Genomic DNA, 25,945 nt, shown 5'->3' with positions numbered 1-25,945 from the left:
GTGGTACATTAGTCATGCAAGCATCTGAATAGGCAAGGGGAGTGGGTAGCCTGGTGGAGGATCATATCTGAGCATCACTATTTGTTGCCAACTTGCCATTCTGATCTTCGGTTATTCTCATTTTCATTGCACAATGTTATTATCTTCAACTTTCTAATCAATGCTATATAATTTGCTTAACTTGAGTTTTAAAGTAATTGGTATTTGATAGAGTTGATGAGATTCAACAGCCAAGACAAACCACTCCGACAAAAAACGAGAACGGTGCCAAGGATTCTTATGAGCTAAAAGAACAATGTTGCTGGGGGCGTTATGCTAGAGGAGCTGTATATGCACTACAGAGCAAGGAAAACAATCTTTCTAAGGTAAGAGATAATGCCATGAAGGTTCACCTTTCTGTCAATACTTGACTGTGCTAAACTTTTCTTATAAATACATGATGCAACAGAAGGATATCAGCTCTCTATGATAATTTAGTTTAATTTGTACTTTTCACTTTGAATATGAGAATGATAGGAGATGACAATACCTTTAAATTGAATATCTAGGCTCTGCCATGCAGTGAACTTAGGCCTGAAATTTTGTTTAATAAAAAGTTCCATCCATTCTATATTATCATAGTAAAACTTAGTAGCAATAGGTGGTTGTCAACTTCCATATGAGTGTTTTATGGAACAATCAACAAATCAAACTCAAATTGGAGCCCTTTTTCATGATTATTTCATCCCGTGATTTAAATTATAAATATTCCTTATCACTTAGAATTTAAAGTCAATTCAGCTATGCAAGCTTGCATATGGCAGGAAGATATGATCTGTAATTTTTTTGATGTGATTACTATGGTTGTTATTTCGCTGAATGTTGTATTGATTTTCTATGACTTGTTCTCATTTTTCATTGGAACAAATAAAAGGTTATGGGCTAATACCCTATCAAAAGGTTATATTTATCAGCACAAGTTTAAAAATCTTAAGGTTTAATTTAATGAATGTAATTTTCGTTTTCTGGCGAGGTTGTACCTTTTCTTCTTAGAATGACGGCACGCAAATGTATCACAATACAGAAAAATTGTTTTAGTGAACACTATGTGTAGGGGCCAACTGAACTGTACAAAGAGTAAATAGCTTGAGAATAACCAAGATTCATTGTAATCAGAAATGCAGTGGAACATAAAGACTGGTTTTTTTGCCACACATACGCAAATGCACTAAAAAAAGACACTCAAATATCAGCGTATTGTACCAGTCTACCAGAAGAAATAAAGGAAAGGATTTGTAAATGATTCTCAAGCATTGATTAGGTGGGTTAGTTGTAATAGAAGTTTTCTACAATCGATGTATTGAGTTTCGTGGTTACTTATTTCTGTTTGTGCAAGCAATACTGTTCATGGTATTCTAGGTGGCTGCATTTTTTAACATGCTTTCAGATTTTAAGCAGTGCACAAGATTGTTATGCTCAGCAAAGTTCGGGATCTAAGATCCCATGTCTAGGGTGTTGTTATGAGATTGTATTTTGGTACATCTTTTACATTTTTTTTATTCTTTGAAGTTTTAGATTAGTTTTCCTTGTTTTTCAAACAAGGTTATTACTTATTAGTTATCTCATTTGATCTCTTGTACTTGAAAATAAACATTGAATTGTCTCTGTCAACTTGGTCCTGTCTGGCATTGGTTCTCAATCATGTAATATGAACCACTGCATGCAAGTTATTTCCATTATTTTGAAATGTATACCAACCCATCCATGTCACAATGTTTACAGGGTATCATAGGATACATATGTGGTTCCGAAGATCTGGACAGTTCAGGTTTAAGCTCCTCTGCTGCTGTAAGATAGCAATTTCCACTGCCTACTTTCTCTTGCTCCTGTCCTTAAATTTTGAGAAGTCTGATTCAATGGGCCTTCCAATGAATATTGGTCAAGATTCATTTTCAGTACAGTTAGTTGATTTTTTCCTTCAATAATATTAGTCCTGTAATCAGTAGGAACTATAACACTCATGGATACACAAAGGAAATAAATGGCGCCGATGACGAAGATTACTCAGTCGTGTTTATTTTCCATCCTAATAACTCTGTATTACTAATAAACACCCTAACTACAATCAGTTTTGAATATATTTTCCCTCTCTCTAAGTAATGTTAATATCCATTATGCGAGCAGGCACAATGGTAAGGTTGCTTGTCTTGTGACTTGGAGGTAATGAGTTCAAATCCGAAACCGTCTCTCCGCTTGCGAGGGTAAAGTTGCGCATAGCTGTCCTCCCCAAACCCCATGAGGTGGAAGCCTTGTGCACTTGACCCCCCTTTTATCCATCATTTGATCCTATTCTCATATTATTTTTCGCTAATGTGCTCCACATTTTAGAAAAACACGAAATCCTTTATTGCCCGCCTTTTGGCAACTGCTCAATTTTCTGATTTTTTTGGGAGGATTTCAACTTTCATTGTTTGACAGGTTGGAGTAGCTTACCTCTTGGCCTTGGAACATGCAAATAATTTAATCATGTCTCCCATAGAAAATGTTGAATATGATAGGTATGTTTATTCATGTATTTGGAGACAGTAGCAATGCAATCTTTTTCAACCATGGGCTATGTATGAGTATTTGTTTGATGGGAAAAGGGAAATAGTATTTTCATACCCCACTTCTTACATTTATGTTACACCTCTTTGTGCTAGGTAGTACACATAGTAGGCCGCTGGATAAGTAGCAAATGCTTCTAAAATGTTATCATCAAAGTTTTAAAGTTAAGTTGCCACAAAAAACTTAGAAAGGATTAGAGCCTCACCCTTTCAGTCATTGTGACTAAGATATACTACTGAGTTATTTTCTTAATTTTCTAGTGATATTAGACCAGATCTACTAAATGTTACTTTTCTTATTATAGGTTGATTGAGAACGAATATTTAGGTCTGAAAAATGGCATAATGGACCAGTCAGCCATATTACTTTCAAGCCATGGTTGTTTGATGTCCATGAATTGCAAGGTAACATCTGGATTAATGTGGTGTTGTTGCATCTTCCAAACATATCTTTATTTGTTAAATGCATATCTGTCAGTCGAAGAATCATATCATTTCTGTGAACCTTCAGTGACAATGTTGATCACATGGCCTTTTGTCACTCAGTTGTATTCAATATCATTTTTCTGAATCTTCAATGGCAATGTTAATATGTTCCTCTATCTATGTCCTCACACCCTAAACTAGGGAAACTGAGAGAGCAATGAACTTGATACATGCTAGGGGAATTGCATTTATCAATCAAAGCACTTTCAATTTCTGCCACTGACTTGTATTATATGTTTATATTGACTTATATAAAGAATTCCATGTTCCACAAACTTGAGCTGGATCTTTTTTTACTTTTGCATTGCTTTTAAATACACACTATGTATTGATATCGACTACGGTATAAATTAACTAGTTTCCTGTTGATTTTCTTTTACATTAGTTTGGTATTTGTGATTAGTCATGTGGTGACTTCATTAGAATCTATCTTCTATTCAGACCATATCATAGCATTAGAGTGTGTCCTTGATATTTCTCATTCTTTGTTCTTATACTTGTGGCTTCTTTGGTTGGATCACTTTGAATTCCAAATGCCAGATAAATAAGTTGTATAGAACCCTATAAAAGATAGTAAATACATTTTATATGTAGACAACATTGTTCTCGTTTTCATCATCGTCATTCGTCTGTTTCATAAATTAATTTGGAATATGCAGACCAAAGATTACAAGCTTATACACGTACCAAAGGAGCAACAGTATGCAGAGAGTGGGCAACCCAAAGCAACCAGAATATTGTTGGCACTTTCAGGGTTGAAGCAAGCTTTGACTAGCAACCCTGGATATAATAGGCGAGTTGTAGAGTGTCAAGAGGCCGCACGAATTCTTTTGGAGTAAGTTATTCTTTTGCGTATGTCGGTTATTAGCTAACCCCATGCTTATTAAGATACCATAAAAATTATAAAAAACTTATTAGTGTTGTATAACATGTCTTTTCAGATGGGGGTTAAGTTAATAGGAGAAGGTTTTGAATACTTTATATCAAGGGAGTAAGGGTTGAATCAGATCATGTGTTCATGATATAGGTTGTGCTACAACCTACAAGAGTGTATACTTTTTCATGATAAAACATTATGACGTCCATCGATCCAGATAGTTGACCCCACCTAGTGGGATAAAAACTTGGTTGTTGTTAAAATATGTTTCCTGTGTTGTGTACAGAAATTACATCTTTAGTTGATAAAGGCATAAAGCACGTGATGTTTTTGTTGGTGAATAAGCACATGATGGTTAAGATTTCACTTCTGTAAAATTTGTTAATTAATATTGAACTTTATAAAGGGAAACTACATCACGAAAACTATTATGCAAAAAAGTACATGCGCACTAGCATCTCAATTTAATTTTTGTTCCTGATAATTTGGTGGAGGGATCATGTAACTTTTTTTATTCTGCAGAGCATCTGGAGATTATGAAGCTCAGTCCATCCTATCTAATGGCCAGTATCTTTACTTGTCACATTTGAACTTGGTTATATCTTTTTATCAAATCACTATCTGATCCAAGTTATTCTTTGTCTTTTCCACTAAGCAGTTGAACCAGAAGTTTATGAGGCTCATAAGGTATAATAAGAATTGATATGCTAAAACCAGTATTAAACAAAATTTTCTTTATCCTATTAATTTGTGTGATATAGTGTGCAATTGATGTCTTCTTGATGTTCTGTTTTGTGCTGGCATGTGTTTAATAAACATGAAACATATAGATAAATATAAAGTTTCTTTGTTCAAGTAATGCATTTATGAGTATTGTATAACTAAAGAAAAGTAAAGAATGTACTTAAAAAAATATTGTGCCGTATTGACTGGTTTAACCAGTGAACCGGACCCCATACCAGTATGATACAACAATTATATCGACAATATAGTCATTCCACTGAAAACTGGTTGTACCATCCAGTTTATGAGAGTATCGTACCGGTGGTACTTGTCGGTTTTCATTTTTTTCCTTTAAAAAAATAGTGACCATGACTTAATTTTTACCAAAATATTGTTGTGGAGGATCAAACACCCACCACTTTTGTTTGTACCTCTAAAATATGGTCCACTACCAAGACACACTTTTTGTTTTGTCAAGTGGTGTAAATAAAAGTATTTATTACATTTTTATTAGTTTTCAAACATTAATGTTGGTATAATATATATGTGTATTTAATTTCACCAGTATACGATTTAATTAGTGAACCACCAGTTGAATCGCTATACAACTATACTAGTACCCTGATCAGTTTGATGATCATTATGATATTGATAAAGGTAATTTAGTTTTGGAAAGCCTTGAATGATAAACTGAAATGCATAAACCATATAAACAATTTGAATTGGCATATACCACTTTCATAAACCGTCTGCCACAAAGATTTAATTACTCAGCCTCTGAAGCTTCTCACAATTGAGGTAGGATGAGATTGTGAATCATACATTTCAATGTCTAATGAAAAGAGTAAATGTGATTTCCTGAACTGAAATCAAGAGGAATAGGGCCTTACTTGACTTGATTTGTTAAAGAAGTAATGATCGCATAAATGAAATCCATCAGTTACTATATTGATGTTTTTTCAGAGTAGGTCAATTTTGCCATTTTCTTGATTGTGATGCATACAATAATTTCAAGCCACTGCAATTTTAAATCTTTCCTTTTTGAATGTTCAAAATGCATACTAAACTATGCATGTTCAAAATGTTTTATATATTACTTGTTCCAGATTATTTACCAGTGTTCAATCCTTCAGATGTGTCATATGTATAATTTGAATTCCAGTTATGATTTGAGCATAATCAAGTAGTCCCATTTTTGTTTATGCAGTGCAAATTAGAATCCAATCTAGCGAAAAGAGCAGAACATTATTTCTCAGAGAATATGCGTGTTAAGAAAGGTACAACTTGTTGAATCAATTTAATAAATCTCAATTATGAGTTAACTTTGTGTCCTACTCAGTCTTCTTTTTTAATGTTTAACCAAGGAATTGAGGCTTGGGAATTGGGCAACTTTAAAGAATTTGGAGTTCTCATTGCAGCTTCTGGTCGGAGTTCCATTCAAAATTATGAATGTGGTACAGCCCAAACCTCAAAATTCATTTTTAGAATATTCTGAAATTCCATTTTTTTTCTTGTCCTTCCTTCTATGAACAATCTAAGACTATTACAATTGACTGTTCTTGATTGAATTTTATTCTAAAGAAGTTTTGCAAGCAGAATTAAACACTTCTGCATGAGCATAATCTTCGAAGTGGCTCTTTACATAACAGATAAATTTTGGACTTTATAAATTGTAGTAGTAAGATCTTATCTGCCCCCAACAAGTCTTTGTCTCTTAGAATGCCTTACAATTTCCTTCAGGTCAAAAATCTGAAAGACTTGGGCTGGTGTCAATTTTACTAAATGTTTGTTGGCATTAGTTTTTATTCATGGTTTTCTTGTTTTTTAATTTGGTTGTTCCTTTTAATTAGAACGAAGATGAAATTATGTTCTCCCATTAGGTTCAGTCATGATTTTCCTGTTACTGCTTTATTGAATGTGAAAACCTCTAGGAAAAGGTTGTGTAAGTGCCATTTTCCGGTTCCATCAAAACAGAAGCTTGGAAAATCTTGCTTCTCCAGGCATAGAATAGAAACATACAAGTACTGATACCTGAAAAGTTACCCCAAAAATAAATTTGAGAACTGAAACACCTTCTGTCTGTCCTTGGCTGTAGTTGTATGAAGTTTACATGCATGCCATCCTTACATAATTTGATGTCTACAAGTAACTAACTATTGATGATCATTTGAAATGATGTGTGTGGGAAGGTTCTGAACCTCTGATTCAACTGTATGAGATCCTTTTGAGGGCGCCGGGTGTATTGGGAGCACGCTTCAGCGGTGCCGGATTTAGAGGGTGCTGTATTGCATTGGTGGAGGCTGATCTTGCAACTGAAGCTGCATCATTTGTTAGGAGAGAATATCTTAACCTTCAGCCTGAGTTAGCTAGCCATACAAGTGATGATAAAGCAGTTTTGATATGTGATTCTGGTGATTGTGCACGTATAATTTGAACAGCATTCATTAAATGTTCTGTATTCTTTTCATTTGTGTGTATCTATGTGCTTTTTTTTTATCTCTGCTGTTTGAAGATCTAATAACTAATAAACCAGGAATGGAAATATTATATCAAATATTTCATTCAACTACGTAGTATAATGAAATTGTGTCAAGTTATAAATTTTTAACTTATTTTGCTTTTCTATTAATTTCCTTGTTTGTACTTAATATTATTTAATTTCTTAAAAAACATATAATAATAAGTAATCATTACCAACATATTAATCACCCTTTTTACCTTGAATTCAACATTGTAATAAAAACAAAAAATTGAATATTTTTGACACACTAGTATATATAGTAATCAAATGTAATAACATTAAATATGATAACGAAATTTAAGGAAGAGTATAAAAAGGAGGTAATAACATGAAATATGATAACGAGATTTAAGGAAGAGGGTAAAAAGGAGGTGGAAGTTTTTTTTAGTTTCCCACATTTTTTTAATCCTCGCACTAGAGGCAATCATGTCCAAGTCGAGAACATCCATAGGTACGTGGGACTAACTCTCATATCAGATATTTTTTCATCTACAAGACTCAAATCTGAGACATTGCTTAAGGTGAATCAAACATGTACCATTTGAACCAACACATCTTGGTGGAGGTCGAAGATTTGAGTCCCACCCATTATAAATACTAATATTTACCTATAAAAATTAACATTAAATGTGATAGAAAATATAAAAATGGAATAAAAAACATGATACTTAAAACTTAAAAGACATCAAGGGGGAAAAATAAGAAATGGGCCTTGAAAATTTGAAAAAAATTAAAAGAAGAAAAAAAAAACTAGTCTTCAAAAACGCTAAACAGAATAAAAATGTGTAACTAGTTATCTCACGTGTGTAACATTTAGCTTCCGTGCAAACTATGAAACAGTTGGCATACTAGAGAGTAGAGACTGGGCCAAAAGTTCCTCATCAAACACACATTGACAGACACTGTTGCATCCTTTTTAGTTTCCGTACTTGTGTGGGCACATATTAATTACAAAAGGTAAAGTTTTTTGCACTGATTTTAGTTCATAATCTCTGCAACAGGGTATCAGAAACTCTGCATATTGGAAATGGAAATGAGAGATGTAATGAAAGGAAGATGAGTTGGAAATCATCGTACAAGGGCAAAGTTGTCAATGGAAAAATTGGTCTCCACATTTTTAATAACAAATAAAAATTGGTCTCCACCAATAACTTTCTTAATAACAAATCAATGGTTAATTTTTGTTTTACCCTAATTCAGTGAAATAATAATTTGTTGTCCCAATTCTTGTTTTGTATTAATAAAAATATAAAAGTCAATTAAAAAAATTTAACATTTATTATTTTTTGTTTACGAAAAAGATTTGGAACATCATTTGGATACGAGAGTTTTGTTAACAAATGAGTGGATCCACCAAAAACACCTTTTGAAGCCAGCACTTGCAACCACTACCCACCATCCCAAATCCTTTGATTTCACTCCAAGTTCCTCTCTTTTCCACCTAATCATGTTAATTCACTTTCCCTCTCTCTCTTTCCATGATCACCAATCAATAACTTGAGGGGGAAAAACAAGGACAAGAATCAGCAACAACATAGATTTCATTCAACAACATGGGTTCTGATCCTTTGTCTTCTGCATTGACTTCAACAAAACCAACACCAATTCCAACCCATGAAGAAGATCAAGACCTTCCATTAACTTCATCAACAACTTCTCTTCTCTCTTTCAACACTGACTCATCTTCACCACCACCACCACCTTCATCATCATCTCATAAACCTCTCTTCATCTCTCTTATCTTCATAACTTGCATTTCTCTCTCTGCAGCTTTTGCTTTTGCCTTTCTCTTCTTTTCTTCCTCACCAAAAACAACAACAAAGACAGAAACAACAGCACCATCAAATTCTACTCCCACTGTTTCACTTGCTCGTCCTCTCACAAAGCTTAAAAATCCTGTTGTTCTTTTAGTTTCCTCAGATGGGTTTAGATTTGGTTATCAATTCAAAACCTTTACACCAAACATTGGTCGTTTGATTCAAAATGGAACAGAAGCTGAAAAGGGTTTGATCCCAGTTTTCCCATCTCTAACTTTTCCTAACCATTATTCTATTGCCACTGGACTCTACCCTTCTTACCATGGCATAATAAACAACCATTTTGTTGATCCACTCTCGGGTGAAGCATTTTACATGGGGAGCCATGACCCTAAGTGGTGGCTTGGTGAGCCTATTTGGGAGACTGTGGTGAAAAATGGGTTGAAGGCTTCTACTTATTTCTGGCCAGGTTCTGAGGTAAATAAAGGTTCTTGGACTTGTGAGGTTAAGTATTGTAGTCATTATAATGGTTCTGTGCCTTTTGAGGATAGGGTTGATGCTGTTTTGAAGTATTTTGATTTGCCTAGTGATGAGATTCCTGATTTTATGACACTTTATTTCGAGGACCCGGATCATCAAGGTCATCGGGTTGGACCTGATGATCCTGAGATTACTGAAGCTGTTGCTAGGATTGATAGAATGATTGGGAGGTTGATTAGTGGTTTGGAACAAAGAGGGGTTTTTGAGGATGTTAGTATTATTATGGTTGGTGATCATGGAATGGTTGGTACCTGTGATAAAAAATTGATTTTTTTAGATGATTTGGCTCCTTGGATTAGTATACCGGAAAGTTGGGTTGTGTCTTATACTCCAGTGCTCGCAATTCGTCCGCCTGCTGGTTTTGCAGCATCAGATGTTGTTGCTAAGATGAATGAAGGATTGAATTCGAAGAAAGTTGAGAATGGGAAAAACTTGAGGGTGTTTATGAAGGAAGATTTGCCTAGTAGGCTACATTATGCGGCAAGTGATCGGATTCCACCAATAATTGGTTTGATTGAAGAAGGTTTCAAGGTTGAGCAAAAGAAAACAAAGCGCAAAGAGTGTGGTGGTTCACATGGTTATGACAACGCAGTTTTCTCCATGAGGACCATTTTCATTGGACATGGTCCTCAATTTGAGCGAGGGAGAAAAATACCATCCTTTGAGAATGTCCAGATTTATAATTTGGTTACTTCTATTCTCAAGATAAAGGGTGCACCTAATAATGGATCTGCCTCATTTGTAGAGTCTGTTCTTCTATCTGGTGCATAGAAATATGCAAGTTTTGTTGGTTGACAAAAACAGCAGCTATCGAAAACTAGTAAGTGGAATATTTGGTTGCTGAGCCGCATGATGATGTGCTCTCTCAGAAAGATGCTAAGATCAGAAACATGAACATGATGAGACATTGCAGAATGAATAGGTATCATATGTCTTTACAAGGGATGCTTGAACTAGTAATGTGTAGTTAGTTGACATAAATGATAAAGGTACTCCCATCTATTTGGTTCCGGTTTTGGTTGTTTTAACTTACGGAAGTAGAGGGTAAGCTTAGCTTTAAGAATGTTGTATTCTGTGTCTTACGTGCTATACAATCACATAATTTTCATTTTTTTGAGATAGAGTGATATCCACATTTGGATATTTAGCTTTTTCTCTTGTCCCAAATCTTTTATGTTTCCTTTGATTAAATTTAGATTAGGATTCTTCTGGAGTTAAACTGTTTCCATCTTTAAATTGTTGCTTTAATATCACATATCTGATTCCTTTCTCATAACTTCACTTGCACATCACTGTCATTGTCTATGTCTGATATGTAATATAAAGTGTGTAAGATATGTCACTAACATAAAACTTCAATCCAGTAATAAATAACTACAATGTCCTGCAATAACTTCAATTCTGTTTTTCACCTCTGCATGTATTTCCATACTAGTTCCTGCATCAGCAGACCACTCTAGAATTCGAAAGAATGACGAGACTTAAAGGCGTCGTGCAATTAGACAGGACTGTATATGGTTTTTGAGTTGACTCTCATTTTCTCATAATCCTTCTCACTGTGCATAAAGAGGGCATGAAGATATAGATATGGCCTATGGAGATTGACTTATTCAATCTTGAAAATAAACAAAACCTTAGTTAAAGATGCTATTATCTGTTGTTAACATTTCAAGTGTGAATATGTTTTTAAATAAGTTATCAAAATGAAGTCTCTTGTGTTAACTAGTAAGCTCACATATGTATACAAATGTGTGTTTAAAAGGAGGTATACAAATAAAATTACCCATTTGAACATCAAATTATTTGAAGCAGTTGATAACTCCCTATGTGAATCTATGAAGCTTAAATCTAATGAATACATGTATACAATGAATGACATAAATATAAGAACTACACCACACTATCCTCTTCTAGTTACTTTGTGATTATAAATGTAAGATTTGGAAAAGCAAATAAAGAGAGCCAATCCCACCACACTAAGTCCAGAAAGTAGCCAATAAAAGTAATCAAGATGTGCTTTGTTTAGATTATTAGCAAACCAACTATCTTGTTTTCCATCTTTGCCACACACCTTTTCAATCAAAGAAATCAGAAAACCACTCAGAAAGCTACCCACACCAAAGATGCTCAAATAGAGAGCAAGACCCATGCTTCTTAGATCATTTGGGACCTGGCCATAGAAAAATTCCTGTAGACCAACCATAATAAAAACATCAGAAATACCAAATAAGAAATATTGAGGAATCAACCACCATATACTCATTGGTAAAGTTGCATTAGGATCATCAACAAGACCAGACTCTTGTGCTGTTTTTAATCTTTTCATCTCAACAAGGGCTGCAATTGATATTGCAAATATGGATATAAAAAGTCCAGTCCCAATTCTCTGTAAAACTGTGATGCCTGAAGGTTTCCCTGTGATAGCTCTTGCTATCGGCACGAATAGGCGATCATAGATGGGACTGAAAAGAACGATGCCCGTGAGAGGAAGGGTTTGAAGAGAAGCGGCAGGTATATCGAAGCCTGGAAATATGTTTCTGTCCATTGTAACTGCTTGTTTGGTGAAGAAAGTAGGACTTTGAGCAAACACTATGCCATAAACCAGACTTGCAGCCCAAATAGGAACAAGCCTTAGTACTGCTTTTGCTTCTTCCACCTCACTGTGTCTACAAGTCTCTTTTTCTTTTGAATCATTTGGTGCTAACAATGCTTTATTGAGGAAACTGCACCAGCATATTCATGTCATGATATTTCAATCCATAGAAGATACTCTTACAGATAAGGCTCTATGTGGGATATTAGAAAAATGAATCACACAATTTTTCTTTGATTGGGAGTAAATTAACAGTTAAACAAAACACAGATTCAGGCATTATGAAATGGCCTAGCCAAATTAGTGGGAAGTGGAAAACACATAATCAATAATGAAGCAATGAGAGTTCAGTTTATTAGTAATTTTGTGCATGAGATGATGAGGGACCTTACATGAAACATAGAGTTCCATTATTTGAACATGAATTTGACAACTTTATCTTACAACAAATGAATTTTTCTCTATCTTTATCTGACTTGTTATCTTCTATATATACATGCCTCTCAAAACTGCCTCACAAAAATTAAAGGTATGACAAATGTTGTCCCATATTTGATGTACACATGTACACAAAACAAACTCTGAAACTTAAAACCAAAACTGTAGTTGGACTCTAATGTATCTCAACACATTGACTGAGTTAAGAATCCACTAATAATAATATATATTTGTAACTCTTACTTGAATTGTTGATCATAATTATGATGAGGAACTATTTCACCATGTTCCTCTTCAATAGCAGAGCTTGATAGGTTAGTTCGCCAATTTGTTAAAGCTGCAACGAATACACGACCAATTCTGAGAAAGGGACTACTGTCATTGCCCTGAATGTTAAACCTGTAAGTCATTGTTCCAAGCAAGAAAACAAGCAATGCAATGATCATTGCAACAAAAGGGATTCCAAAACCAAGAACCCAGCTAAGGTTGTCCTGTATATAGTTCAAGATCCAAAGAGTTACCATGCAACCTGCACACATTGTAAAATACCACCAATTAAAGAATGAGCTTCTATCTTTGTACTCCTTCGGATGCTGTTCATCGAATTGATCTGCTCCAAAAGCTTGAACACAAGGTTTGTGTCCACCTTGTCCAATGGCAACCATATAGAGTGAGACAAAGAACAAGATTACTTGCACCCTTGGAGGGCATGATGTGAATTCATTGCCAACTTTGCATTCAGAATTGGTGAGAGAAGGAAGCATAGCTGATAGTGTTAATAAACCTAATCCCTGTAATTCATATTAAAAAATCAAGGGCTAGCAGCAAAAAAAATTAAACCATTTAAAGATAAGGTTGCATATATAAAATTATAAACCCTCCCCCGAATTCCATCAAGTGAGTGTACTTGGCCGCATCTTTTAATTGTGAATAAAACAGAGTTATAGTAGTATGTTTTTCTCTCTACACATGCTTGTTTTATCCTTAAACAAGATCTAGTTCGAATCTTGTATATGAAGAAAACTTCGGTCGAGAGAGATAGTACCACTATATTGTATGATCCCAACTTGAACAGAATTGATTCCAGTGGAGTGCAGAGCTAAGCAAAATATAGAAAAGAGATACGATAAAAGAACCAGTATAAAAATAAAAAGAGCGAAAAAAATGACAGACCACAACATAGAGGAGGGAAGCGATTATTATAGTAGTGTAGCGTCCGAGATGAGAGTCAGCAATGTAAGCTCCAAAAATAGGAAGCAATGAGGCTGTTCCAGTCCAAATGTTAACATTCTCTGCAGCAGTGACCGTAGTTTGGTGAAGTGGTCCTGTCAGATAAGATATAAGGTTTGTCTGAATCCCATAAAAGGCAACCCTCTCGGCTACTTCAACACCTGATCATATATTACATAAAAAATGTTACTGTTGCTAAGATCGACTACATGAATTGAACGATAGTGTCCTCTATGTTCAATGACAATACATTGATCACTAAATTTTACTAATAGTTTCGCGAAAAACTAAAGAAAGAAAGATACGGTGTAGCAGAAGTACCTATGATAAAGCGAGCGGATTTCCAGGAGCCCGATTTGGATCTGATGGCAGGTTGTCCTTTGTAGTCAATAGCACCATCAACTGTATCCAAAACCAGAGAAAGATGAGCTTCCATGGAAACTTGGTCGGATATGGACATGTTGTGTTACTTGAAGCTAGTTAAAGTTTTGTGTGTGTGTGATATTGTCTTCAGCTTCGGTTAAGACAGATAGTTGTTGAGTGAATTAATTAAGGAACATAATGCATCATGCATCACATGTTTTATTATTTATTGAAACTTTAGAAGAAAGCAAGTTAGAAAAGCATGTTAGGAAATTAATTATTATACTCAAGTGTTAGCTTTTCATCATATTGGTTTGGGTGGTTGCCATTACATTTGTCCAACTCTTGTTTTTTTTTTGCATAGAACCTGTAAACCAAGTGGGGCACTCTCCTTTAAATGGTATTTGTACATTTAACTTGTATACCTTTTTGTTTGGGTCAAACTTGTATACTTTTTTAAAAATAAATATAAGAAATGAAGTTTATGGAGATAGAAATTCATCATTTTGATAATAAGCCTAAGATTATTGCTCCCATTGAGTTGAACTCAATGACTAAGGGAAACATAACTTGCAGCTGCATTTTTAACTTGGGGGTATCTGCTATGTTAATGTTATGTCCCTTAATTTCTATTTGTTGAAAACTTTGATTCACCATTTTGCATCACATGGGAGTTCAGATATATGCATACATGGAACATGTGGAGATAGCAAAAGTGCATGCTTTTGAGCTAACAAAGAATGACAGCATGTGAGGCTGGGATATCATATTGTTTGTTTGATTTCATATGATAATAAAATCTGATGTCATTTCAATATCAAGATAGAATAGGACAGAATAGTTTCTTTTTTCCTTTTATGATCAAATTAAAAAGTGAAGAACTCTCAAACAAGGTATTAGATATAATTCTTGTCCTTACTATCCTCATATCCAACAAACTTCTGAATTAATTTGAACTTCACTTATGTGGTCAAATGAGCAGTCAAAATAACTTATATTGATGCTGTGAAATAAACAAAGCCTTAATTTCTGTTATTATCAGCATAGTTGAACATTGAGTCCTTCATCCAGGGGACATAGCAGAAAACAGAACCTTCCTTGTGGCTAGTCCCTCCATTTCCATTCTAGTGCGCCTATATATAATCAAGCACATTTCCCAGAGGTGCTTGTCTTAATTCATATTGTACTTGATTGTGTTCTGGAAGAATGTGTGATTAGATTATGCTACTAGTCTATAAAAATTATGTAAATATATATAGATTTGTGCAACTTTCATCACTGATTTAAATTTCCAGTTGCTGCCACAAACTCTGTAAATTAATTAGCTATTTTTAGCTGCTGCGTACTACCTCCCTCTTTTCTGTGGCCAGAGTTTGTAAATAAGATTTCTTTGCGATTTCAACCATTTAGAACAGATTCCCCGTCTCTCACTCATTTCATCATGGACCAACAAAACATTAGCCCAACACAGATACCGAGTGTTATATATAGTTGCCTCATTTTTAATGTTTAATGTATAGTCAAACTATACGATGGAGCTAAAGGAAGAAAAGGCATCCCCACAACGGGTAAAATGTTTATTGTGTGCCTTTCATTCTTTTCGAATCAATCACTACCCTTTTATATTTAACAAATAAAAGGTTCACCATTTTATAATTTAACTAATGGTCGCAAAATGTGTCAGACCTCCCTTATTCACTCATAAGAGCTTTGTTATTTGAACTACCACTTTCAACACTTCCACCCGACAAAACTACTATAGCAGCACCTACTATTTACTATTTTTTCTTTCTCCCCATAATCATTGCACAACATACAAAAAGTGGCGATCCTATACAGTGTCCCCTTACTGTGTGGCTTTCAGTTGTAAAAAAAACATTTCTACCTATATAAATAGTAACCTCATTATTAGAACCAAATCCTAGCAAAGATCATGTATTGAGCAATGCCTTGAAGTCCACGCAACATTAAGATGAACCAGCTTTGGAAGCAACACAAGTGGCCTGACTGTGGCTTGGCACAAGTCATGGGCACCAGCTTGGCTCAACATGCCTGGGTCAGATTCAAGGTCATGGTACATCTGGTGCTCAGCACGCATCAGCATGCTTCGGTCAGATTCAGGGTCATGGTGCATTTGGTGTTCAACATGCATCGGTCAGCTCAGGCATTGTGGCTCACATGGTGCATTAGATTGGCACGGTCAACTCAACCTTGGTGCATCATGCTGTCTCGGTCAGTGGCGCATCAGATTGTCTTGGTCCAGCGAGGCATTGGCGCATCAGACTGACTCAATCATTGAGCATGCTTGGCGCATCAGAGATACGGTCATGAGCCACACTTGGCGCATCAGACGAGACACGATCAGATTCCAGCACCTGGACTTTTATTAAGCACGTCTGTTTTATACAGACACTTTTTGAATATTCTAGAATAGGGTCATTATGGAGTTAGTTAAGATAGTTAGATATAGATTTTGTTAGGTTTTGATCTTCTTATAAGAGATTGCTTGTTCTTTTAAGCTAAGTCAAGCTCTGTAACATTTGTATATAAGGAGCCTTTTGGCTCACTTACATATCATGAAATGAACTTTATTCAGTCTCAATATCACAATACTCATGACTCACTAGGTGAGATCAATTTGACCCTTTATAGACTTTAACCACTTTTGTTCCCCAAACTTAATGTTAATGTTCTTATGAGTTATCACTTGCAAGCAATTACTCCCTCACACATGTGGTAAATGTCACAACACAAAGGTCCGCCAATTGCTTTAAACCTCAACCCAAACAATTCAAAATGAATCACAATAAACTAACTATTTTTTTACCTCAGCCTTTAAATATGAGATAAAAAAATTAAAAAAGTATCATATGGACTTAATTTTTTGTGCGCATTTTATGCTTCTTTAGTAGTTAGCTGAACTAAACAAAACCCATAAAACAATTACGTTTTTGAATAACTAATTATAACAAAAAAAATGTTGTTAAAAAGTTGTTTAATTACACATATAAAAAGTCTAAACACACAAATTACAAGGGATGAAAAATATATGAAAAACATATATTTTTTTCTATACTAATCCATTTCAAGATCTGTGAACTCACTTTTACATTTTGATCTTTCTTAAGATTTGGCAATACATTACACTGCTAAACCGACATCTTGTTGGTAAAAAATGTAATTACAATTGCTAAAATTAATTATTATTTTCATGAGTAAAATCAAATGCAGTATACAAATTTCAATTTCTCAACAAACAATAACCTTTTTTCTCTCATAGGATGATGTGAATCAAGGATGAGAAGTACAATGAAATGTCTCAAAGTGGCATTTGGGCGAAATAGAACGCAACAACAATCTTGCAGTTTCCTCCTGTTTGATATTTGCTCCTTCCTTCTCCACCAACACGGCACCCACAATCCGATCATAATCTCCACCGCCTCCGGCAACAAAAGCCACCAGCGCCGCCTGTACTGGCCCCAAACTAGGGTTAAACGCCGCTGATTCCACGTAACATCCTTTATATGTCTTCCCTCCACAATCCACAAGCGCCACCGCAGACGGACACTCGCTGTAAGGCGCGTGAGACTCATTCGCACCCTCCAAAGCCGCATCCAACAACTTCACATCACCGTTACAAAATCGGTTACTCGCGTCAGTTACAAGTGTTAATCGATTATGATGTCGTTCTAGAAGGAGAGGAGAATCTTCTGGAAGGAGATCGTGAGGACCGAATCTATGAGGGAGGAAGTGAGACAAAGGTGTGAATTCTTGTTTATCGCTGTTGTCTGCGATGAGAATGTCAATGTTCTGAGGGTTGCGTAGTTCTTGGAGGAACTGGCGGCAGTGGCCGCAGGGGGCGGCGGAGACGGCGAAGGAGAGGAGGTCTGGTTCGTTGTTGAGGAGGAGGTTGATGATGAGGAACTGTTCGGCGTGGATGGAGTGGTGGAGTGGGAGACCAGGGAATTCGATGTTGACGCCGATGAAGACGCGGCCGGAGGATCCGAGACCAACGGCGGCGACGTGGAAGTTGGAGATTGGAGGGCGGGCGAGGGTGCGGGCGGAGGCGACGAGGGATGGGAGGAGGTTGGGGAGAGTGAGGGCGGAGGATGAAGCCATTGATTGGGCTTCTGCTGCTGAGATTATGAATCTGGGTCGATCCATTTTTTGAGAAATTTGGGAATTTAGATGTGAAGTGATTATATGGAGCTTTGGGTGGAAACATAGATATACTGCATAAATGCATAATCTGCCGTGTACTAATTTTCGATTAAAAAATTTAATATTTATTATTATTGTTATTTTTGTTTTATTATTTTTGGCATCTGACACGACATAAGACATCATATCTCTGTTTCTCCGGTAGAAAACAATAAAAAAATATGAGTAAATTACACTGATACTCCTTGAGTTTTAGTGAAATTATACAAATCATTCCTCATTTTTTTTAACTTACACAAATTTCCCCTAGTTTTGTACTTTCATTACACTGATCACCCATATATAATGAATAAGTGTAATCTTTTAAACAAAAAATGTGATAAATGCAATTAAGTTAAACAAAACATGATATATTGTGTAGACAAGTCTAAATAATATACAAATCAATATATCTTTATTATTTTTGGTTNAACCAAAAATAATAAAGATATATTGATTTGTATATTATTTAGACTTGTCTACACAATATATCATGTTTTGTTTAACTTAATTGCATTTATCACATTTTTTGTTTAAAAAATTACACTTATTTATTATACAAGGGTGGTCAGAGTAACGAAAGTATAAAACTATGGGAGGTTTGTGTAAGTTTAGAAAAGTGAGGGGTGGTTTGTGTAATTTCACTAAAACTCAGGGGGTGTCAGTGTAATTTACTCTAAAAATATAATAAATTTATCTAATTTAATGAGATAATTATTTCCTCCTGCCAATGAAATCATGACATGCGTCATGTTTCATCATTTTCTATAAAAATATTTTTAAAAATAAATAAAATAGCACACATGTCACATTTTTACTGGCTAGATGAAATAAGTTATATCCTGATATAAGGAGATACATTATTCTTTTAATTGACCTTAGTTCATCTAATAATTAAATAGGTAAAATACAAAGTTACAAACTAATCTATTTAATTATATTATATTATTCTAATATATCTAGTATAATGACATCTTCATATAATATAAAAAGTAAATAATCTATAATTGAATTGATAAATTTGATGTATACATTTAAAAGTAGAATATAATATATATGCACTATTGGTGTGAAGATCTATATATAATCATTATATTATCCATCATTTATTTGGATTAATTTTAAAACAAAATCAACAATTAAATATGAATGGTTAATGATATAACAATAATAATATATAAAATTCTTATTCAATATAAACATTTTTTCTTTTAAAAGTGTGTATGTTAGTACATTTAAATGAAAATATGTTAGAATGACAAAAAAAAACTAGAATATAATAGACGTTTAAAGCTATATGTTACTATTGTGTCGACCTGCACTCTGTGTCTGTCATCCCCGCATTCTTATTTTTTTTATATAGAATATATCATTTTCATATTATACTGTTTAGGAAAACTATCATGTGATATATACTGGAAGTTAAAAATGAAAATAAATTGTTATGACTAAGTAATTTATCTACATTTCAAATTTAATATCATAATCAATATAATTCACTTATCCGTTGAAAATCCACATCAGTTTAGAAATGGGAGGGTTTAAGAGTTGACATGGTAGTTAAAAATGAAGCATTAATTAACATTAAAATAGATATAATATTCAGAAACATGAAAATAGAATTACTCTATGTAAGTTATTTTATATTTTCTATTTATCTATTAGTATGGAAGATTAGTATAAATAAACATGAAATTAGGAATTATAAAATATAAAGTAGGGAAACATAAAATATTCTAAGTGTAGTTATTTTATGTTTTTCTAATTTCTAGTATACAAATTTATATAAAATACTTCACAATAGTTATTTAATGTTTATTAATATTAACATATATAAAGATAAAAGTATAAGTTATAAAATAAAATTAGAAATTATAAAATTTAAAATTGGAAAACATAAAATAATTCATAGAAATTATTTTAGATTTTACCTTTATTAATAGTATAGAAGTATAGATATGAACTAAAAAAAAAGTTCAATATATTTAGAGCTGATAATGTGTGTGGATGGAATCAGATCATGGACCTCATGATGGGTGGATCTGAATCTCATAATGGATATCATGATGGGTCTTTTTAATTAATGGTAGTCTATTCCCGCCAACAACAGGAGGATTATAAATTTCGTTAGATTTTTACTTTATCTTATTGTACATCTAATTATTTTTCTTTCTAAGGTTATATGTTTATTGTTTTTTTTTATAAAAGTGGAATACCTATACACTCATAATGTAAAAATTATACAAGGTTAATCATCTGTTATTCATTTGGATTATTTTTTTAAAGAGTTAATGATAATAAAATATGAATGATATAATGATAGTATGTAAGACTCATATACTATATATATTTATTCTATTTCTGTAATATGTAGGGTACCCAACCATATACGTCACTAGTTTAGGACATAAATTCTATGGACAAATTAACATAACCGAATCATAACTAAGAGTTTTTAGGCAGAAATATCTGTAGATAATTTATTTAGAGACATGCTGACAATAGGTAAATGTATTAAATAAAACCACAAATTATAGGGTTTAGCGTCTACGAGAAATTATGGTAAAACTAAAAGCCCAAGGTTGTAAAATTACCCCAAGTCTTAGTAGAAGTCAATGGGGACAAGGATTTGAGATTTTAGTGCAAGGAAATTGGAGAAGGATGCAACTTTAGAGATATGTGAGTTCAAGGAATTAGAGAAGAATTTCTTATCTCTTAGCTTCCTGCGGCAAACACAAGGAACTGGTTTTCATATGTTAGGACTTAAGAATATGATGAGATCATATATTAGGATCTAAGAATATGAGGAGAATTTAACTCAAAAGATTCATGTATTTTAAATATTAATAATTTATTTGTTTTTTTTTCTCCATTTGTTAAAAAAGGTGCGTCGCGATGCTCTTTATGTGTTATATGATAGCACTAAAGATGCCTTATGATGATTTTATCTGAAAGATATTATGGCTGTTTATTAGGATCACCAAAATGTGTATTCTGCTAGCTAGAGAAACATAGCCTTCTAAGCTATTAGTAATTTATAAATCATGCTTTGTCCGTATCCATGTAATTATTCGTAAACATATAAGCTAGTAACTAGTAAATATAGGTGTGCCGTGTGTATTGAAAAGGCCATCAATTATTACACTTTTGGAGACCATTCTTAAGTGATTAAAAACAACTAAACATTAATAATTTATTATAAGAGTTAGTTTCTTCTTCATTAATAGAAAGACAATAGTTTCAAAAAAAAAAATGAAATGTAATTTTCAATGATATATCTACTATTTTGATTACAATAAAATTACATTTTTGTTGTCATTAAAAATAAATAGAGAAACATGTATTTGTTTCTCCATTAAAGGAGATGGTCCTAGTTGTTATCATAGATGAAGATTTTGAACTATTTTTTTGGTACTACCAAATTGTATCTTCTCACCTTATACTAATCTATTTTGGAGTATGTGGCTGGTCCTCCCAAAAAATGTCGATCACACTATCCATTAGGAGAGGATCCTAGTTGTTATCATAGATGAAGATTTTGAACTATTTTTTGGTACTACCAAAGATATCTCCTCACCTTATACTAATCTATTTCGGAGTACGCAGTTGTCCCTTCCAATAAGTGTCGCTCACATGAATCGAGCATTTGACATTTTAGTCATTCTTAGGATCTAGCTGGACCTTATACTATTAGACCAACACCTTATTGGTTGAGAAGTTGAGATTTTAACTATTTGGATGCAAGGTTTGCATCAGACAAATATGAAACTTTAGTGGGTTCCCATTGGGCATGCATACCAAGATAGTGAATAGCAGCATAAAAAATCCAACGTTCATATAAAATAAAATCACAAGAACCATATTAATAAAATAATCACAAGCTATGCAGAAAGGTAACTTAAATTAAGAAGCTAAACGTGTAGAGAGGCAACAAGATGAATCAAACCCAACCCTGTTTGTAACGTTGGAATAGGTCTTCTGTTTGAGCATTCTTGAATGCACTACAAGCAATAACATAGACCCATATAAGGACAACCACAGCCACAATGAGAATGATATTTGCTTTCCTCCATTCTTTTCTGAGGTTCCCTAATAGACCAGCCTTACATGCATTACAATTATAGCATAGCTGGCTCTGGTCATTGTTCCACAAGTAGCAATCTGGGTCAGCTATTGCATTCACAGGGTTTGTCCATAATATGGGACTCACATAAGTGAATCCACATGAGGTGGGAGGTTTGCAACATCCTGACTGTAAAACCAATCAAACACAAATTGATTAGCTCGAGTATCGGTGCAAGTGCGACGCATTATTTTTACATATCGAAAATAGTCTCTTCGATTACAGATATAATGACATAATGTTGTTATTGTATACATCTACCTTTTTCAGACCCTGTTAGATTAAAATCTTGTATACCAAAAGATAATGTTGTCATATACATATATGAGCAAAATGTAGCCTAACCTTAAAAAACGATGGTAGAAGTAAGTCAGAAAAAGGGATAAACAACACTACCGAACCATGCCACAAGCTGGCAACCATAACATAAATTTTAACTTCATGTGCAGTGAAGACAAAACAAAGAGCATATAAAGTCAAGGCTGATTACTTTAATATGGGATAAATAAGCACCATTTAACTTTAAGGAAATAAATTTAGTAAGTAAATATTAGAATATTTAATTGCGCATGCACCTTTTCAGGGACTCGATCATCAATTTTTCTTATAGAATATTAGATGTCCCACATAACACTATCTAATGTCTATTGTAATCTGATAACAAGGGACGCGCCTAATGTCTTCTACTAAATATTCATTATTAAGTCATGTTGATTTTTATTTTGATAACCCAAAAACTTATTTAAACAAGTATTAGGAGTGATCAAATCCAATAATACAAAAGATCTAAGCTAAACTCATGGGAAGACAGGCAGAGGGACTTGTACCAGTCAGAAAACATGACAAAACCAATCCCTACAAAATTAAACCACACTCATGGGCCTACCTTAATTAAATCAAACAAAAAAGACACATTATTAAAAATAACATTATTTCTGAACCGCCGCAACCACGAAACACCCCATGTTAGTAAATCATGCTATAATTTGAAACAAAAAATATCAACCACAATTTTCTGCCGGTATATCACAGTATGATGTCGGGTGCTTGTAAACCTCAAATTTCAAACAGAAAAATTATCCACACTATATATGTGGTGGGTGGGTAAAGTTATGAATAAGACGCTACACTAAGTTGAAAATTTTACATGTTTTGATAAGTAACCAGTACAATGCAATAATTGTTGGAGATTTTAAAATCTGGATCCAACACACAGATTTTATTGAACTAAATAACTAATGCATGCTTTAGAGTTTTGTTTAAGGAAATCAAATAAATAATTTTGTATCAAGAAATGACTGTATTAGTTTTTCAATATGCTTACTTGTTTTTGTAATTTTTATACAATGTCTTTAGAATACTTGGTAACATAATCCTAAACAATATATATATATATATACACACACGTATTCATTTACTGTAAGAGTAAGTTTTTTAAACTTGCTCTTCATCCTAACTATCAATTTTAGGAAAATCTAATGGTATAGATCTTCTCACTAATTCAAATCATTAAATTGAATTTCTCTAAAATTAATGGCTAGGATGTAGAGTAAATTAAGTCGATCCTCACTCATATACTTTACTATTATGTATTATTCCCTAATAAAATTTATGTTTATCAAAAAAGCTCCGATGGTCCACTCAAACCATCACGGGCTCAATTCATTCCCAATTACCATCATAGTCAAGTAACTTTAACAACTACCCCTTGGGACCTAGTCCACTGAAACGGAAGGATATCATGCTTTCACTTATTGTTAATCAAACCATGTATCCATTGGGTTTCCTTCTAACTCTAGAACCTATAATTCCTAATTTGATTATTAAATAAATTAATTCTCAGAATTGAGCAATAGGAAGGAAATGTGTCCTACATGGCTAAACATGTAACATGGTGACATGTGATGTGGGTCAGCGCCACGACAAATGATGAATAAATGCCTTAAAAAATAAATTAAATATTTTAATGAAAATACTGAAAATTTACTCCTAGTTTGTTTCCAAGAAGAAGAAAAACACTGACTGATAGATGGATTTAGTAAGTCCTGACTTTGCAGTTTTACCACAGGAAAGAAATATTATATATTATATAAGTTTTATACACGTTTATCCTTCATTATTTATATTTAATAAGTATTGAATAATAGATAATGTATTAAGTGTATAAATCTTTATAGTAATTATGCAATATAAAGATTTTATCCATTGTCAATAGATATAAATTTTGTACATCAAGGACTAAACTTTAGGCAAATTGTTTTTAATCTATGATTTACAATTGAACCAACAGGGCAATATTGTAGAATTTTGATAATCTGAAATATTATGAGCTTAAAACCATGGCAGGAAAACGAAAATTGACCTGTAAAGGAGAGATATGATGAGAAGCAAAGAACTGATCAGAAGTGATATAATTCTGTGTAAGCTTAACACACACATCAGAATCAGCCAAACACGTCTTTATCTTCTCCCAACTCCCAGAATCCGTAACATAATTCCTCAACCACTTGGAAAACCTATCAAGCTTATACTCCTCATACCCTCTTCCGGGAACAACATAGCTCCCATCGGGTCTAGTAACAACAAATGCAAAGACAAGAAGAACGAGAACGATAACAATGAGAAGAGCCATAGAGAAAAGGTATAGAGCTAAGAGACCTTGTTTGTTCCAGTAAGCACCGATGAAGCCGGAAAGTGAGACAAGGAGAATGAGGAGACCGAGGATTACGAGGGGCCAACGGAAGTTGTGGATGCAGATGTTGTCTGGTTTTGATGATAGCCAAATGCCTGAGGCTATGATGGGAATTGAGGTGAGAATTGCTATGAAGTTTAGTACTGAGGTTATGTTGTTGCTGAGACCCATTTTGGGAGTGGGAAAGTTGGAGAAGGAAAAAGAGGAGTGAGTTTGGGGCTGTGTGAAATGGATGGAATTGGGGTGTGTGTTCACACTAATGGAGGAGATTTATGATATGAATTTAAAATTTATGGAGTGTAAAAAAGGTATATTATTTATCATTGATTGATACACTAAGTGAGATATGAATGGGGACATATGATCATCATTCCTTCCGGACAGTACAAGTATGATATTTTTATAGAAAATGATGAAACAATGCACATGTCATTATTTTAGTGACTGAATGAGATAACTTATCTCCTTGTATTAAGAGATACTTTATTATCAAGATTAATCACATATATTGTATTTATTTATCACTCATTTAAATTATTTTTACTAAAAAGTTAATGTTAATTAAATATAAATGGTGAATGATGAAGTAACAATGTATAAAACTCATATATTAATAGTGTATACCTCTTTTTTCTATTGAAAAAGTAATATATATACAATGTAAAATATTTATGCACAATTATTACATTATCAATCATTCATTTAGATTACTTTTTTCTAAAAAGGAAATACTTATTAAATATATCCTTATATGGGAATTTTTTTGTCTTGGAAAAGGTAAATAACTACTAGGAATTCAACGCTATATTTGGTTAAG

The 25,945-nt window shown here is 33.6% G+C and overlaps 5 protein-coding genes across 5 annotated transcripts in view; 2 read left to right on the top strand and 3 right to left on the bottom strand.

Annotated features, from left to right (window-relative positions):
• LOC109349868 (galacturonokinase-like) overlaps nt 1-7,237 on the top strand; it is a 9,310-nt gene extending 2,073 nt beyond the window's left edge. Inside the window, exons 5-14 of the mRNA XM_019590893.1 lie at nt 212-365; nt 1,762-1,827; nt 2,458-2,537; nt 2,891-2,990; nt 3,731-3,906; nt 4,471-4,511; nt 4,607-4,635; nt 5,879-5,948; nt 6,036-6,125; nt 6,861-7,237. Coding sequence (XP_019446438.1) covers nt 212-365; nt 1,762-1,827; nt 2,458-2,537; nt 2,891-2,990; nt 3,731-3,906; nt 4,471-4,511; nt 4,607-4,635; nt 5,879-5,948; nt 6,036-6,125; nt 6,861-7,105 — 1,051 coding nt within the window. The 3' untranslated portion in view covers nt 7,106-7,237. The remainder of the gene's footprint in view (nt 1-211; nt 366-1,761; nt 1,828-2,457; nt 2,538-2,890; nt 2,991-3,730; nt 3,907-4,470; nt 4,512-4,606; nt 4,636-5,878; nt 5,949-6,035; nt 6,126-6,860) is intronic.
• Nucleotides 8,534-10,740, top strand: LOC109349867 (ectonucleotide pyrophosphatase/phosphodiesterase family member 1-like). Its single transcript, XM_019590892.1, has one exon. It carries the CDS (start codon nt 8,746-8,748, stop codon nt 10,258-10,260), a length of 1,515 nt encoding a protein of 504 aa, XP_019446437.1. The 5' UTR covers nt 8,534-8,745; the 3' UTR covers nt 10,261-10,740.
• On the bottom strand, nt 11,326-14,503 carry LOC109349866 (protein NRT1/ PTR FAMILY 5.10-like). The gene is made up of 4 exons (XM_019590891.1): nt 14,072-14,503; nt 13,694-13,911; nt 12,764-13,311; nt 11,326-12,212 (listed from the first exon to the last, which is right to left on the bottom strand). Exons 1-4 carry the CDS (start codon nt 14,208-14,210, stop codon nt 11,390-11,392), a joined length of 1,728 nt encoding a protein of 575 aa, XP_019446436.1. The 5' UTR covers nt 14,211-14,503; the 3' UTR covers nt 11,326-11,389.
• Nucleotides 17,292-18,316, bottom strand: LOC109349863 (cytidine deaminase 1). The gene has a single exon (XM_019590889.1). It carries the CDS (start codon nt 18,275-18,277, stop codon nt 17,405-17,407), a length of 873 nt encoding a protein of 290 aa, XP_019446434.1. The 5' UTR covers nt 18,278-18,316; the 3' UTR covers nt 17,292-17,404.
• LOC109349862 (tetraspanin-2) lies at nt 22,120-25,388 on the bottom strand. The gene is made up of 2 exons (XM_019590888.1): nt 24,799-25,388; nt 22,120-22,565 (listed from the first exon to the last, which is right to left on the bottom strand). The coding sequence occupies exons 1-2, from the start codon at nt 25,297-25,299 to the stop codon at nt 22,254-22,256; spliced, it is 813 nt and encodes a 270-aa protein (XP_019446433.1). The 5' UTR covers nt 25,300-25,388; the 3' UTR covers nt 22,120-22,253.

The sequence above is a fragment of the Lupinus angustifolius genome, chromosome LG06, assembly GCF_001865875.1.
Source record: "Lupinus angustifolius cultivar Tanjil chromosome LG06, LupAngTanjil_v1.0, whole genome shotgun sequence".
NCBI lineage: Eukaryota > Viridiplantae > Streptophyta > Magnoliopsida > Fabales > Fabaceae > Lupinus > Lupinus angustifolius.
Note: the sequence above shows the minus strand (reverse complement) of the source record. Positions and strands in the feature narration are given on the sequence as shown.